General features: G+C 35.3%; 1 protein-coding gene across 1 annotated transcript in view; it reads right to left on the bottom strand.

Annotated features, from left to right (window-relative positions):
• The window catches only part of LOC122187194 (mucin-5AC-like), a 43,703-nt gene that overhangs the window by 5,105 nt on the left and 22,238 nt on the right, over nucleotides 1-16,360 (bottom strand). The window contains exons 9-30 of the mRNA XM_042884473.1: nucleotides 15,638-15,763; nucleotides 15,067-15,184; nucleotides 14,103-14,241; nucleotides 13,298-13,408; nucleotides 12,698-12,767; nucleotides 12,412-12,549; nucleotides 12,163-12,327; nucleotides 11,560-11,654; nucleotides 10,957-11,083; nucleotides 10,088-10,343; nucleotides 9,562-9,614; nucleotides 9,078-9,178; nucleotides 7,925-8,076; nucleotides 7,364-7,502; nucleotides 7,167-7,280; nucleotides 6,447-6,626; nucleotides 5,139-5,378; nucleotides 4,301-4,457; nucleotides 3,900-4,028; nucleotides 3,424-3,550; nucleotides 2,344-2,387; nucleotides 52-919 (exon numbers count right to left, since the gene is read on the bottom strand). Of these exons, the coding sequence (XP_042740407.1) occupies nucleotides 52-919; nucleotides 2,344-2,387; nucleotides 3,424-3,550; nucleotides 3,900-4,028; nucleotides 4,301-4,457; nucleotides 5,139-5,378; nucleotides 6,447-6,626; nucleotides 7,167-7,280; nucleotides 7,364-7,502; nucleotides 7,925-8,076; nucleotides 9,078-9,178; nucleotides 9,562-9,614; nucleotides 10,088-10,343; nucleotides 10,957-11,083; nucleotides 11,560-11,654; nucleotides 12,163-12,327; nucleotides 12,412-12,549; nucleotides 12,698-12,767; nucleotides 13,298-13,408; nucleotides 14,103-14,241; nucleotides 15,067-15,184; nucleotides 15,638-15,763 (3,649 nt within the window). The remainder of the gene's footprint in view (nucleotides 1-51; nucleotides 920-2,343; nucleotides 2,388-3,423; nucleotides 3,551-3,899; nucleotides 4,029-4,300; nucleotides 4,458-5,138; nucleotides 5,379-6,446; nucleotides 6,627-7,166; nucleotides 7,281-7,363; nucleotides 7,503-7,924; nucleotides 8,077-9,077; nucleotides 9,179-9,561; nucleotides 9,615-10,087; nucleotides 10,344-10,956; nucleotides 11,084-11,559; nucleotides 11,655-12,162; nucleotides 12,328-12,411; nucleotides 12,550-12,697; nucleotides 12,768-13,297; nucleotides 13,409-14,102; nucleotides 14,242-15,066; nucleotides 15,185-15,637; nucleotides 15,764-16,360) is intronic.

Raw genomic sequence — 16,360 nt, 5'->3', positions numbered from 1 at the left:
TTCTGGTCCAAGCTCTCCAGGCTCCTGTCAGGGTAGTTTTCAGCACGGCACCTGATGTCCTGCGGCTGGGAGCACAGGTCATAACCAGCGGCACGGATATTTGCATAGGTCTCAAAGTCTCCATCCTGGCTACCAGAGCTTGGGAAATCCACATCAAACCACTGCGTCCAGGCACAGCGCGGCTGGCAGCTGTTTGTTGGGGGAGGGGTCGTGGCGGTTGTGCTCCCAGTTGTAAGAGGAGTGGTCTTGGTGGTGCTGGCACTGCTGGTAGGTGTGATGGTTCCTGCACTTGTGGGTGCAATGTTTGTTGTTCCTGTTGTTACAGGGGGTGTTGTCTTGGTCGTGCTGGTACTGCTGGTAGGTGTTGTTGATGAAGTTGTTGATGCAATGGTGGTCGTACTTTCTGTTTGGTGCACTGACGTCTTAGTGGTATCTGCACTGCTGGTATGTTTTGATATTGTCGTTGTTTCTTTTTGTTGTGATTTTGTTCCTATTTGTGACATTGTTGTTTTATTCTTTGTCTGTATTGGAATTGCTGTTGTTTCAGTAGTTGTGAATGTAGTTTGTTGTGTTTGTTTTGGTGTTGTAGTTGTTATTTCTGAACATGATATATATTTACAGCATAATACTCTGATTTGGTAATTGAAGCATTTCTTATCTTCTTGGTCTTTGTTATTGCATTTCAATTCAGTGGTTTTATTGCATTGTATCTTTTGGTTATGATATTTTATTGTCTTATCTGAGTGTTTATGTACTCTGCATTCAATGCTGCTCGTGGTATTACAAGTGCTTTTTCCTTGTCCTGTGATATATTGAAAGGTTTCCTCTTCATTTTCAAGCTCTGTCCCGTCATACCATTCTGACCACTCACATATATACTTCACGCATACACTTCTTGCTGGTGTTGTGGTTGCCATTTCTGTATTTCAAAGAAAGAAATATAAGTTTTGTTTTCTTCTACTGAGGAAAATGTCATTAAAAAAAAGTTATTCAACTTCCATGCATTTATTGCTATACATAATATTTGTATGTTAATATAGTATTTTAATGAACTTGTTTCGAGTATCTTGATTTTCACTTTTAATATAGGTTTTCATCTCATCTCTTTATTCCTTTTCTCATTTTTATTCTCATTACCACTATCCACTTACTATTGCGTAGCTACACAACTATACTAGTTTTAAAATATTTCTAAAAAATAATGAGTTTCCTAATTATTTTTAGTATTATGGCATTCATTTCTAAATTTATTATATAAACAGGTAATATTTAGTTTATTTATATTATTATTTTATATTATATTATATATATATTTATTATATATATATTATATATTATATATATTTATTATATTATTTTAGTTTATTTATATTATGGAATACATATTAATATTTCTTATTTTAATGAGATTTCTGTTCAGTATGTTAGCATTATGAAAATGAGTGTATGAAGCATATACCCATTCCATCACATGAATGTTACAACCATTTAATAGCAGACTTAAATTTGATTGTACAGTTCTTGCTGTAGTATTCTGTAATTGTGCTGAAATACTTCTCAATTTCTCTCAATTACATGGTCAGTATGAGTTCACTGCTGGAAAATGTAGATGTTCAGGTAATTAAAGATGATCAGATTGGAAAGATTCCAAAAAATGGTTTAAAATAATTTGAGCATTCCCTCAAAATTATTTTATCTTCTGTTTGTGCTATTGTGGTCAGTAGTTTTTGAAATGTCAGTAATTGTCTTTTGTGCTGGTCTAGAATTGCTGTTTTTTATTTGTAGGGAAGTGAGATTCTGAAAAGAGCAAAGACAAGTAAGTTTCATCATTTTTCCACTGGAAAAAAAAAAAAAAAAACAAAACAGTAAAGTAGTGGAGACTGACTGTGAGAAATGCTGTATTTTTTATATATCTTTTTAAGCAATTAAAGCTGCCAATTGAGTTGGTTGCTTCAGAAGTCAACAGTTTCAAATAAAAGTATGTGCTAATGGCTCATTCCCTTTAGGCAATTTTCAATCCCTCCTATAGATTTTTCAGTTATTTTGAAAAGTATTCATGCATACCTGTTGTAGGTTGACTGGTAGAAAATGTAAATGAGGTACTTGGGGTGGTGGTGATTCCACATTCAAATATATTTCTGCTTATTGTTCCATTGACATCACATGTTGCATGGAAACACCATCCACTTCCATCTGTGGTGTTGTAGATGAGTTCATTATATTTATAGATGTTGTTTTCATATATGCAGTTACATGCTGTAATTGATAAGATTATTGTTGGTCACCTATGAAAACATAGTATCCTGTATCTAAATTTTTCACAGTGCTTCTTGGCTGTCTTACCTTTATCATCAAACTTGCACTGTAAACCTTCTGATGTGCACTCGCTAAAATAAAAAGCATAAAATACACTTATTATATTATAAGCTAATTGTACCGCTATCATCTTTCTGCCAGATTCTAGCATCAAGAAACAGAAATAGATAATTGTGAATGACAACTTAGTTGATTTATATAATAGCATTCAGATGGGTATGTTGCCTCAATTCCAGCTAAATAACAATTGTTCATTCCACATTACTAAGGCCCTTTTCACACTGCAGAGCTATCAACATACAGCCTGAATAAAAGCAGGTCTTAATTTTTTCTTTCTTGTAGTGTGGATCATCGTCAGAACTGGCTGCATTATGGAAGATCCACTCCTTACCCATTTCATTCTGTTAACATCAATTCATACGTGTTTACTCCTTGAGCACCCAGTTTATGTTGATTTTTTTCTTTTTTTTTTTAATTTTTTTATTTTTCCATGGTTTTCCTAAACCTTTCTTTACATTAAACCCAAGCTTATACATAAAGTGAAATTAAAGATTAGGCAAAGTTATAAGTGCAAGTCTTTAGCAGAGCCATGTATAATTTTCCTTGCATTTGTTTTTACAAACACATTAAGAAGGGAGAGTCTTAAGTACTACAAGCATGCTCTAAGAATGTAATAAATCCTTGGAAGTAGACCCCTTAGTAGATATATATACTTCTGGAATGATATTTTTTCCCGCTATAGCAATGGAAAATAGAGGAAGCTTAGTCTCAAAGTACTTACTGTTTTCGTTGTATCGTTGTGCTGAGGATTTACAACGTAATTATGATCAAATTCAACAGAACAAAAAGTGTAATAGATCCTAATAATACTAAATAGTAAGAAAGCTGGTATTGGGTGGAAACGCCAGGCAGCATGAAACTCACTGTGTTGTGAAACAGGAACATTCAATTTCCCATTGTTGGTTTAGTCAGTTTTTCTTGTACACAATTAGATTGGTGTTTTTTAATTAATAATTAAATTAATAATTTAATAATTATTAATTATATTAATAATTAATTATATATATTAAATATATATAATTAAAAAAATTAATAGTTAAGCCTTACCATAATTGACATTTATCCCGCATATATATCTTTCCATCTTCATTATCATAACAGTCACAGAGACTGACACACTTCATCTGATCCTCATGAAAATATGGCTTGTCTGGTGGGCAGTTGGGGTAGCAGCCTGAAACATGGGAAAGGGCATATACAAGGTTGAAAAAGTGTGAACAGAGAAAATCAGGAAAAGTTTTGTTTGTGCAAGATGTGTTTGCAGGTTGTGTTTTCAACAGCAATAATTTTTACTACTAATTTTTTCCAGTAATTGTAGGAAGTAATGCAGAGCATTAATGTTAGCAGAGCACTTAGCCACAGATGTTTTCATGTGTGCTTTATCTCCATTCATGCTGATGCAATGATGTTGAAGAGAATTAAATGATGAGAAAGGCTGATGGAGAAAACAGGTTACATTAAAGACTATTCAAAAGATTATAAACAAATTTATCCATTTAAGGGTACTTGCAAGCTCTTTTTACCTTCTAAACCTGGCAAGTTATGGAGGCATTTTCCACTTGGGTTCTTACAGGTCTTCATACAGGAGGCTCCACAAGGCTTATAGTGCCATTCACATTCTCCTTGTTGATTATAGTAATCACAGAACAGTGCTAAAGAGAAACATAAATTTGAACATGTTCAGAAAAAAACCCAAAACTCTTTTGAGCCATGTCTGTTAGATTCCTACCATGCTGTCTTAAACAGCCTTGAAAACTGAATGAATAGGTGAAATGTGTGACCATCAAAACCCTTTGGAAAGTACACAGTGCAATTATAATTCATGTACATGAGGTACACAGAATATATATTCAAAGATAGCAGCAAGGAATTGCTGTATACTTTACTACACTTTCAGAAGAAGTGTATAGAAAATAAAACTCACGACAAATTGATGGGGTTCTCCAGGCTATACAGACACCAACTTCATTACATGCTTGAGCATAGGCAGCTACTGCTGTACAAAAACAATCACAGTCTCCTCCAGAATCACAGGCACAAGCATCTGTCACACAGGCTTGATAATATCTTGCTGGTTCAATCTGTCATAAAAAATAAGTATTACACTATACATTCTTCCTTCTAAGTTTTGTCAACTTCACTAGACTGATTTTCTTAAAATTAGGATCTCGGAAGGCCTATATCAGTTATTTCTTTTGTTATGTTTATATACACTGTTAGACACCAGACGTAATGCCAGATAATAATTCAAATCACATATTGACATAATTTTAGACATCTAGACTTGTGTCCCAGTGAAAGATTGGTTTCATGTTCCCAAGCCGTACTAGGCAGCCATAACCTGAAGATCTCTAGTAGTGGAAAGAACTAAGGTAATAGGAACAGCACAAAATTATCCTGCATTGTTGATATGTACTGGCAGTTAATACTGCCTCATTACTACCCCAAAATGTTATTTCATTGAATTTGTGTTCATTACATGGTATGTTTTATCCAAGTTACACCATATGAAAATATGTAGTAATTCTGAAATTATTGTTCTTTCCCAATAAGTTAGTATCATCTTCTATGATCTATATAGCCTACTGTTTCTTACAGGTAGGGGCTATAGATCTGTTTGACTGTTCAAGATATAGGCTGAAGTTACACAATTCAAAGTGAAACATGCTGTCTAATGAATTAAACATATATGGTAAAGTGTATGAAGATTCAGTAACAGTCAGGCCTAATCTTCACAGAGTCAACTCCTGTCCTGGTGATACCTGTGAGTGACAGGCAGCAAAGACATTGCTGTTGATGATGCTACACTGCTTCTCTGACCAGGACTTTCGATAAGGGTTGGTAGAGCATGGGTCCTTTAAGAAGTGAGCATCAGGACATGTGGAGGATACTTTCCAGCTGTTTCCGAACTCTAGGACATCCTCCACTACAGACAGACTCCTTGTAGTGAAGTCATTGATGCCATTGCCATCATAATTTCCACAGAGGCCACAGATCTGACCCTGCAAAAGGAAAAAAAAAATTATGATGGATATGAGAAAACAAAGATCTGAAACTGAAAGAATACATGAAATTCAGCTCTTAGAGTGCCATTCTATTCTAACTTTCCCAAAGATTCCCACTGAAGATACAATTTAGGTTTAGATATTCTGGAAAAGCAGCCATCTGTTTCCTCAGCAACAGAACATGACCACCAAGGCTACAAACAGCTACAGACTTTCCTTTTTTTAAATCTGAACAGTACAACTGTCTTGATCATTTTATCCATTTTTGAGGACGTATCAACTTTGAGGTACATCCTCTTAACATTTAACAAAGGAAATGAGGACTCAACTAGTTGACCATGCTACAATGCTTTTCATTTATGCTTTGTTTTATACAATGGATGTTCATACAAAAGACAGTCTTACAAAGCTGTCATAAGTACTGCCAGTACACCCATGTAACTTACTCGTTAAGTCTACTGTGATGACTGCTGACAGATGGAAAAATAAATGACATTTTCCTTGCATTTCCAGAAATATCTCATTCCAAATTTTGATATGTGAAATGGTGATAGGCTGTAACAGATGCTAAGCTTTCTCTGTGGATTCAAGGATTATACTCTGTCCGTGCTTTGTCCCTTGTTCATATATATACTTGAAAAATATATAACATTTTACTTCCTTGTTTTTTGGAGTACAATAATTTGGATTTATGTGTGAATGTGTACTGGAAACAATAGATGATTTTTCAAAATCAGGACTACTGAATTGATTTCTACACATGTAGCTATGTAATCTTAGTAAAGTCTGATAAGCTTTACCAAGATTCACAAAGTAATTTTAACAAGTACAGTCCGTAGCAGCAGTTTACCAACTCAAGTTCTGTCAGGCCAAATAGAAACTGAACACTGCCTTGAGCACTCCAAAGAGTAGCTGCATTTTTACGTGTCTTCCTAAGGTACCAGAGGAATAGAAAATGACATATGACATCCTCCAGGAATGCTAGAGAAATCACCTGTTTGGGATATTGTTTTAGTCAGATAAAAAATTAACACCCAGTCTAGGTCTAGACTACTAGTTCCGCACCTTAAATTCAGCGCTCAGCTTGATGAAGATGCTGGTTTTCTTGTCCCACATGAGGATCAGTCCGCTGGTGGTATCAATCACTGTGTACATACCTATGTAACGGACTGTGAATGGTACTTCACCACCTTGTCCTCTCTGTATCACACTGACACGCTCCTCACTGAGTATCAGTTCATAGTGCTGAAAACGGAGGAAAAGGTGATTAGAAATGAACCTAATAGCTACAGCTGTGCTACTGAACACTTTTTTCTCCACTTTTAAGAGTACTAAAACCAGTTTGTTTAATGAAAAATACATCATCCAAATGTAATGTGGTTCAAATCTCAGGTTCATGGAATTGTGGTAAAAACGTGCTTTAAATGGAGCAGATTGTTGATGAAAAAATGATGTCATGGTAGTCATGGAGGAACTACAGTGCACAGAGTAAGAAAATCTTCTGATGTGATCTGCCAAAATTTTGCTACAGGTAGTTTTCCTCTAGAGCTGTAGTTAGTCCAAGGGTAAGTATAAGACAGCTTTGTGAGGCTGGAATAGGCGGATAGCAGGGAAGCTGCACCAAATACTTCACCTGATTCTGGCTTAAGCTTAATTTACAGGTTGATCTGCTTTTTAAAATATTTTCTCTAAACTTCCTTGCGGCAACAGATATCCTGACTTCTCCCAAGCTTTACACAGATACTGAACAAAAACCCCCTGGTCTGCAATGTAATACCTACATACCTCTAAGAAAACTTTGATAGATTTTGAGCAAGTTGTCCCAGTGCTGCCGCAGGGAATATTTTCAGTGATAACCTGGAAGGTCCCATTCACTGTGTCACTCTTCCCGCAGTGGTTCTGAGTAGTAAAATTAAAAGCATGTTATTGTTTCAGATAAGATCAAGATTATATTACAATGTAGTTTTGTTAAGTAACAGTACCCGGACTAACGTGTATTTGCAGTTTCCACTGAAGCTGAATGTCTGGTCATCAAAGGTGGTATAATGTCCATCTCCGTAAACAGCACACGTGCCCAGGCATTGTTTTTTGGTGCATTCCCACATCCTATTCTTGCACACACTAGGAAAGAGAATTAAATGTTTTAGTAATAAAGTAACTCGCTGTCTTATGCAGACATATCCCAAAAACTCAGCATTTGTTTGGCATCTCATTCTTGATAAATGTTATATTGATTCTGAAGTTAAAACAGTCTTTTACATTTCCCATGTGAAGTATTAAAGCAAAGTTCTCTTCTTCTATTCCAAAAGCATGAACTGCAAAAAAGGGTAGAATGTAATGGACACCATCCTCCCAAAGGTTTTCTCCCAGTTTGTGCCTCAGCTGTCTACCTGCAACAAAAGTTGCTCATCTTTCTGAGTCAAAACTTAAAAGACCCATCAATTGATGTAATGCACAGTCTAAATCTCTCCTCACTACTGTACAGCTTAAGATCTTAAGGCAAATGATGGAACCAGGAATGCAACCTTCCAGAAAATACTTACCAGGTATTACAGTCAGCATTGATCTTTTCCCCGGATTGATACGTGGCTCCATTGTGAATACATGGACATTCCTCTTCAGGAATACAACCACCCTTCCCATCTAACACAAGTCCAGATGGGCACACACAGCCAGATACACACTGTGTGCTATACTGGAAAGGTCAAGAGGAAGATACAATTTCAGAATAAAATAATCACACTAGAAAAACGAAGATTAGATCAACTTAAAATGTCTTTATATGTTCTATTTCTGCCCAGCTTAAATAAGAGAAGACTGATGTATTTATAGGCCTCTACGACAAAGACGAAGCTATTAGCATATAAAGCTGCTAAACATTAGATGCATTCTGATCCTAAATGCATTTGTTCCAGTCTGTGAAATTTGAACTATACCGGATCTTAAGACTTGCTCTGTGTTAGCCGAAGAAGCCCTATGCTTTGTGATGGATGACTTGTGATTGAATGAATGGACTTTAAAAAGAAAATAAGTAAATTTAGTTTGAGTGAGTTGCACTGAAAACAGATGCATCTCTCATGGTACCTATTCATGAAATTACGCATGGCTATCGTGCACTTAGACAAAGATATAATTAGATGTGCACTATCATTGGAAAGAAATGATTGCTCCTAGCCAGCCTACAGGAAATAATTTTCTCTTAAGGAAGTAAAATATGCGGCAAAGCTCTAAATATTTTCACTACTAATTACTCTTACTTTGAATGACTTGAACTGTTACAACACTGTGTAAGACATAAAAAGAAATACTTCATATTATATACACACAGGTTTATGTTCTTATACTTGATCAATTTTTGTGTCATGAATTTTCACGCAAATCATGTGCTGAAAGTCAGAAAGCCATCACCTTTTTCAATTTAGTCAGATGAAACAGTTACAAAATGCTAGCTCTAATAAGGGTGATTTGAGAAGTAGCTGAAGAAACTTTGACACTTATAAAAGTTGGATGTTACTTTGTTAAATTTTATTCTGATGATCCTATCCTTAACACTTCATAACGTGTTTTGGGGATTTTAGCATACAAAGTATCTGTGATGTAGATTCAGAGAAGGAGAGTTAGATCAATGATGACTGTAGCACAAAGATGACAGACAAAACTTGAAAGTACCATTTCATCTAGCCATGACATACTTACACACTGCATATCCAGAGTATGACAGCTTTTTTGACACTCTGATCCAGTTGTTCCTGCTGTGTTGTTTCTACAGTCTAAGTAGAACATGGGAGATTCACAAACTAGAGGAAGGAAAGAAGTGGGAGAAGTAAGAAATGGCTGGGGGTTTATCACACAGCTGTAGAAATAAAAGCCATCTAGAAATTGTTTGGAATTTGTACATTTCAGTTAGTAAGGACTGCTGTCCCTACTCAGTCTGCTAAATAGGAATCCAATTGTAGATTCACTTCAGAGCACTGAATTCCCAGAACCTTCCACAGTATATCAGAAAAAAATCTTTTAGAACAGATCTTCTCATGAACCTAGGTTTACTTCTGCCTTTTATAGTATAGCAATACTTCTATTATTTAAAAATCCATTAAGAAGTATCAATTCTACCAAATATTTCTGTCCAGAACCTGGCACAGAGAAAAAGACAAGTGCAAGTGGAAGACTCTTTTTTAACCTGGAATTTGATCGGGTTCTCCAATGCAATTCAGTTTTCCCTGGATGCAAGTGCTGTAAGAGAGGGAAAAACATTAACTTTTAACCATATATTGAGACTGAGAGCTACCTCTGTCAAATTTCAGTACTTTATAAGGAATTAATTGAATTCCTGAATACTATTTTACAGACCCAGGGAAGTGTTTCTCTCAACACCACTACCAATTATGCTTTCGTAATAGGAAAAACTAGAGTTTGAAATGGATATATTTCTGCTTGTTACTTACTTTCTCTTAAGATTTCTCTTTGCTTTTTCTGTCGTGTGTTTTGTGCTTGAAAAGTCATAAAATCAAATAGAAAATACTCCTATATACAATTGCTCTATCAATCTGGATGTATATATTATTCTTAAAAGTTTTTAAAAAATGTTTATGATATTACTATATTGAAACTCACACAGGACAAGGTGAGAACAATTTAAATTAAGCTTATTTAGGTAATAAAATGCATATACTATTGCTTGAATGTTTTTTAAAAGCTTCCCTTACCATACAAGCCCATTTTCACGGACAACTTCTCCAAGTGGTATGGGAGATCCTCGATAGTAACAGGGGCATTCATCAGCAGGCACACATTTGCCACTTTCATCCATGTAGGTTCCATTTATGCAGGTGCAGCCATCAACTGGGACAAACTTAATTTTGCATGTGATATCAGGCTCACTTAGAGAGCGACATGTGGGTTGGCATGAATCGATGGTATAGCTGTAACTTAGGGATTTGGGACATGAGGTGGTGTACTTTGCTTGAGAGAGTAAAAAGGAAGAATGAGTTTGTTAATTCCAGATGGTAATTTTTGTTGAGAAGAAAGAAATGGTACATAGTAGCAGTAACAGGTGAACAATATTATACACCTCTGCCTATGCTCTATCTTTCACATCAAAGTTTTTTCTGAATTTTTCCAGAATTAGAAGTGAAAGCCACTGTATGTGTAGATTAAATCAAGTCATATATGCTATAAGAAATATATTTTTTTCAAATGAGAGTTTGGAAAGAAACTTCCATTTGGTGCTGCTATTTCATTGTTCTAGTTTTCTGGTTAGTATTACTAATATTATTATTCTAATATATCTTATTTATCTCTGTTACACTGCGATATAGAAAACTATAGTTAAATTCAAAGTCGTGCAGAAACAGATGGAGGTGTGTCTGTAACAGCAAGCTCTCTCCCATCTGTTTATTCTTGCTTTTAATGGATTGAATCTAAAGGAACAGCAGGGAATTACATCTAGGAGTGCATTTAACAAAATCCCTTCCTTGATACTTACCATATTTGTCTAGAAATCAATATAATTTTTTTTTCACCAACACTTTTTATTGATGAGCGCACAGGAAAGGAAATAGAGAAGTGTACTCACAACAGACATTAGTCCTCCACCCATTTATTTGGATTCCTCTTGCAGCACAAGCTCTCACATAGGAAGAAAGGGATGCACACAGACAGCCCTCACTGTTTTGACAGTTGCACGTGTCAAACATGCAGTTCTAGGAATGTGAAAAAATATAATCTCAACACTTCTAAGACTATCAACATCTGGGTCATTTGTAATGAGAAGGAAGACTGACAGCACACTGATAGTGGAACGATGATAATTAGCCAATGGGCTTTCTGTGCCAAGTAGTTAACAATAAAGTGAGGTTGGTGAGGTGGCAGTTAACTGTAATTTTCAAATAACCATTTAACCTGCCTTTGTGCTAACCTCCTACCCATATAGGTATATCCATCCAAGAAAAAATAGCTGCCTTTGCATTTGGAATGACAAAACCAAGACTGACAACTGAAATAAGATAATGCCACAGCAAAAACAGCAACATGTTGAAAGAAAGAAGTGCAGTATAGAAATGAAAATGCAGGTATTGCAAAAGACTAGAGATATGTCTGGGACAGTTTTTTCCTGGTAGCTAGTTGTACATGATCCTATTTCTATTGTTTCTGAAGAGAAACCAGTCTACCAACATACCATGTAGTAAGTAGAGGGATTCAGTAGATAATGACAACCAGCAAAAGGTCCTTCTCTGTTAGTTAGTAGCCCACACCAATGCTTAGCATATTTTTCTGTTAAAAGAACAAACAGTGCAAATATGCACATTACTTTTTTAATTCATTAGTCCCATTACCCACATTCCTAAAATGCAAAACTAGTTTTGAAATTACATCTAATCTCTCCCCTCCTGTCTGTTTTCACTCAATTTGTGCTCTAAGGTTATTAAAACCAAAGGTACAATGAAATAAGAGTTACCAAAGATCACAAATAAAGAATTTCCAAAGATGCTCATGTGATCCACTCTTCTGATATCAAGCTGTGAGCTTAGACATTCTGTTTTCAGTGATCACACAGTTTCTTTCAGTTATGCCTCCAGGACTCTTCCTTTACTTCTTTATATAGCCCTCATGTTCTCATTGTGAATATTCTGATTACAGATGTATGTTTTCACCAAATATATAATTCTTCATTCTCTTATATTTGCTTTTTAACAGTTGTGCTTTTCTTAGAATTAAAAAATTTCTTAAGAAATTTTTTAAAAATCTTTTTCTTAACAAAATAATGTTATGAAGCATTTACCATTATCGATGCTGAGTGCACAGGGGTTCTCAAAACTGTTCTGGATATCAGGGCAAGAAGCCTGAGTTTTCCATGTATTAGCAAATGCTGCTGCTGTTCCTTCAACTACTCCACTTATGGCCTTAAAGTCATCAGTTTGGACATTATTGAAATTTCCACAAAGACCTGTTGAAAACCGGTGAAAAGTTTATACTGTTTGTACTCAACAAAAGACATTTAGCAAGATGTTCTTCAGTTTCATTCACTTACCACAGGTTTGGTCTTTGAACACAGGGTCCAATCGCACAAACATTTGCATGATGGGTGTGATCTGGATTTCAACCTGGATACCAATATTTGTGTGCATGATGATGAAGAATGATGAAGGTCTAAAGATGGTGACATTGGCTATAAAAGAAAAAATATAAGATTGCTTTCTGGAGGAGGTTAAATGAGGGACAGAGTATATCATGATACGAAGGCTGCTCTAAAACTAATGCCTCCTATTTTATGACATTGCCCACAACATCAGAGGTGAATGTTAGAGAAAAAATACCTGCTGAGATTGGCAGCTGGGTGTAGATTGAGTTCACAAACACACCACCATCACTTTTGACCTCAACGAGCTGTTTAGGAAGAGGAACAACAGGTAAAAGAGTAATAATAGTGATGAATCCGGTGATATTACTAAAAGACCTATTAATTAAAAGGGGCATTTTTGTGATCTCATCTTTTCTCACTCTTTCCACTTTGTGCACTTACACTAATTTTCCTGGCCAAGGAAAAATGGTTTTTGAAGAGTCCTTCTCAACTGATTAGTGAATTTTATCATCTTGGTTTATATGAACAAAACTTTATGATGAATTACACCCATTGCTGTTGTACATGTAGCTTCTAAATTACAAGTTTATGTGTTTTCATCTAATTGGCAGAAATAGAGCTTTTTCAGCTTTTTCTTGAACTTCTATGAACTTCCATAAAGTCAAATCTGCTATTTCATTTTCACAACAAAACTAGTTTATTTTCACTTGATAAAAATCTAATGTACTTATCCCATGTGTGGAAATAAATGCAGGTCCCTACCCGATAATGGCCTAGATGCTTTGGTCCCCACGTGGTTAATAGTTTTTTTCTCATGCTTATTTTGCATTCTTACCGTTTGTCCTTTATTCAAGCTGAGGGTCACTGTCCTTAAGCATGTTTCAGTGCTTGTCATGCCACATTTGCGTAGTTCTACCAGGATGGTGAATATTTCATCTTCACAGTGCTGAAAATAAATAAAAATCCCAACAGTTATTCAATGAAAGGCTAATTACAAAAGCTGTCCCTGTCAAAGTCTCTCTTGTCAGGGAAATAGTAAAAATGAGTAATTTTCTTTTTTTTTTTTTTAGACTGAATTGTGCAAATGGAAAAAAAGAAACCATAGAAGAATCAGATCAAAAAGGTCAAACCATTTCACTTACACATTACCGTAACAAAATGTTCTGATTACAATAAATTTTTTACTTCTTTATTTCTCTTAACTCATTTTTATAATGGTTCAAAACCTAAATGAAATGTATCAGTTGACTTGATCTGATTTTTCTTTATTTCTGCTTCCAAGAAAGAAATACTTATTAGATACAGTTAACAGGGCAAAGTTATTTAATCCAGTAAAATAGCTGGAACAATCATGCAGAAGAATGTATATTAAGCAATACCTTAAAAAGAGAATAGTCCTCAGCATTTATTGTATGACAGAACTGGAAATTCCCTGGAAACCACAATTTACTGTTGCATGACATCCTAATATTTAGCTGATAATTAAATCATTTGAATGGCAGAATACATTCCAGTAAGTGTCTGATTAACTGAAGCAACTCAATACACATACGTCAAAAGACAAGTTTTGAAGATGTTGATTGAGATTACCTATCCTCTCCACAAGCACATAAGGCTTTATGACCAAGTAATAGTCTCACCTTAGAAAGGACGTAAGTGCAGTCTCCATAGACATCATAATGCTTTTTATCATATGTCGAAATGTGCGAGCCTCCCTCTACGGAACATATTCCTGGACATGACATATCTTCGCAATTCCATTTGCTTCCATTGCATGTACTGGAAGAGGCAAGACAAACTTAGCTGAAATCAGCAATAGCAGTCTAGACTTACAGGAATTACAATGACATTAGGTTTAGAACTGCTTTTCCCTTTCAATCTATAGTTTGAATACACGGCAAATCCAGGTTTAAGACTTTCTCAAATATTGTGAACATATGAAGTAAAGCATTAAAGGGAGTGACTGTGATATGCATTCACTTTGTTCATTTGTTTCTATTCTTTTTTTGGACAGGTTAACTCAGTAGCAACAGGTGCTGGATGAGTAATTGCTTGTCTTCTACAGCTTACATAAAACATAATGCCAAATTAAAATATCTTCTGTTTTCTTGTATAAATTTATAAGAAACTAAGAGAAATGTGACTCCACATCTACTCCTAGTGAGTAGATAGAGTATGTCTGTTTTCTAAGGTAATGTAGTACTGTACAGGTACAGGATTAATAATTGTGAAACTATGGTTGTGTAGCTTCTCTTATTTTCTTCAGAGAAAATAAATATTTGCAAATACGTAAATTACTGCAACTTCATTCCCTTTAGAGAAGTCCAAATGTTTGAACAAAATAAACAAAGAGGAAGCACTTGAATTCACTGGTGAGAAATCTAAACACTGTAAATCCTTACTTTGATCACCTTGAGCTCAAGTGCAAAGACAGTTAAGGCTGTTGCTAAATAAAAGAAAGAATGTTCGTTGAGGTTATTTTGGAACTGTAGCGGCTAGTTAAATACACAGATCAATTACGATGATGTAATTGCAAACAATAAATCATTAAACCCACTAAATATATTAGAGGAAATAAAGAGTTAAGAAAATAGCAAGAGTTACCAGGAATAGCACTGCTCTGAGAAAGAAGTTCCTGGAGCATAAGTGTTGCCATTGTAAATACAGGAGCATTGCTGACGGGAGATGCAGCCAGAATTGTTTATGTCATCAAAAACGGTTCCTTAAGTTAAAAACAATAACAGCAGAATTTAATCAATTAAAGAGGTACTTTCCATACATGGGAAAAAAATCATTTTTGTTCATTACTAAATGTTGCTTCAAAGACAGATTTGCAGCTGCTGTGAACTGTCATAGATGTACTGAGGACAGTAGGACTATGCCAATTTACAGACTTTCAACCTTTCTATTCTTAAATTCCACCTGCTTTGAAAGGGAGTTATTTTAGTATAGGTGGCTTGCTAAAAGACTAGCTTTGATCTGTTTGCTTTTCTGCTTTCCTGCTTTCTAACTATTGCGTGTGCCCTGGCAATTAATTCCAATGTCTTTCCTCAGTTGATAAACGATAAATACTTATCACTTGCAGTTGTGAAAAATGCAAATATAAGGGCCTTAAGCCTCATGGAATCTGTCTTGTTTATTTTGAGATCAGAAATGTGAGTATATAAGAACTTGCCTTGGGGGCAGAAACAACCATCCATACAGTGCTCTTCACAAAACTGAGATCGTTCAGGATTAGTGCATGTGTCAGTGCAGGGGGAGCTGCACTCCGAATACTGCATGTTGTAAGGACATGTCTTGGCTGAAAGGTTAATAAAAGGAGAGTTTTTTCAGTCTGAAGTATTTCTAGTTCACTGTATATGGAAATAAGTATGTTCATTTACATTTTTTCAGCTAGATTTAAAACCACACTAAACCACAGACCTATCCCCACTTGTCAAAATCTTTAACTTTACTCATTCAGATCTATGTTTTACAGTTGAGATTTGCTTTTCATGACAGTGTGAAGAAAGACTTAACTGACGCCAAAATGACTGGAGTTCTAGGCACATCAAGAAAATGGTTCTGCAAAGCTAGCAAGGTTTCTGTTAAAGGTAGCCTTTTCAAGAACATCTGCATAGCTAGGGAAACGTAAGAATCAAGTTCCTAAAGCTTCAGTGTATTCAGATTTTTCAGATATCCCTTGAAACAGCAAATAATATCCCAGTGGATTTTAATTTCAAACAAATGTTGGTGACAGTATCAACAGCTACACTAATAATGTACAGGTGTTTAATTCAGTGAAAACTTCTGAAGATTACAGTGGTACAAACTACTCAAAACCAAGCTAGAGATTAAATGCTACACTAGCCTAAGACCAGTGAAGACTCAATCAATTCATCAACAAGGGTAAAAAATA

This window comes from Lagopus leucura, unplaced genomic scaffold (genome assembly GCF_019238085.1).
Source record: "Lagopus leucura isolate 7727_CA_CO unplaced genomic scaffold, USGS_WTPT01 Super-Scaffold_100044, whole genome shotgun sequence".
Lineage (NCBI taxonomy): Eukaryota > Metazoa > Chordata > Aves > Galliformes > Phasianidae > Lagopus > Lagopus leucura.
The sequence above is the reverse complement of the archived record's forward strand: the minus strand, read 5'-3'. Positions and strand labels throughout refer to the sequence as shown.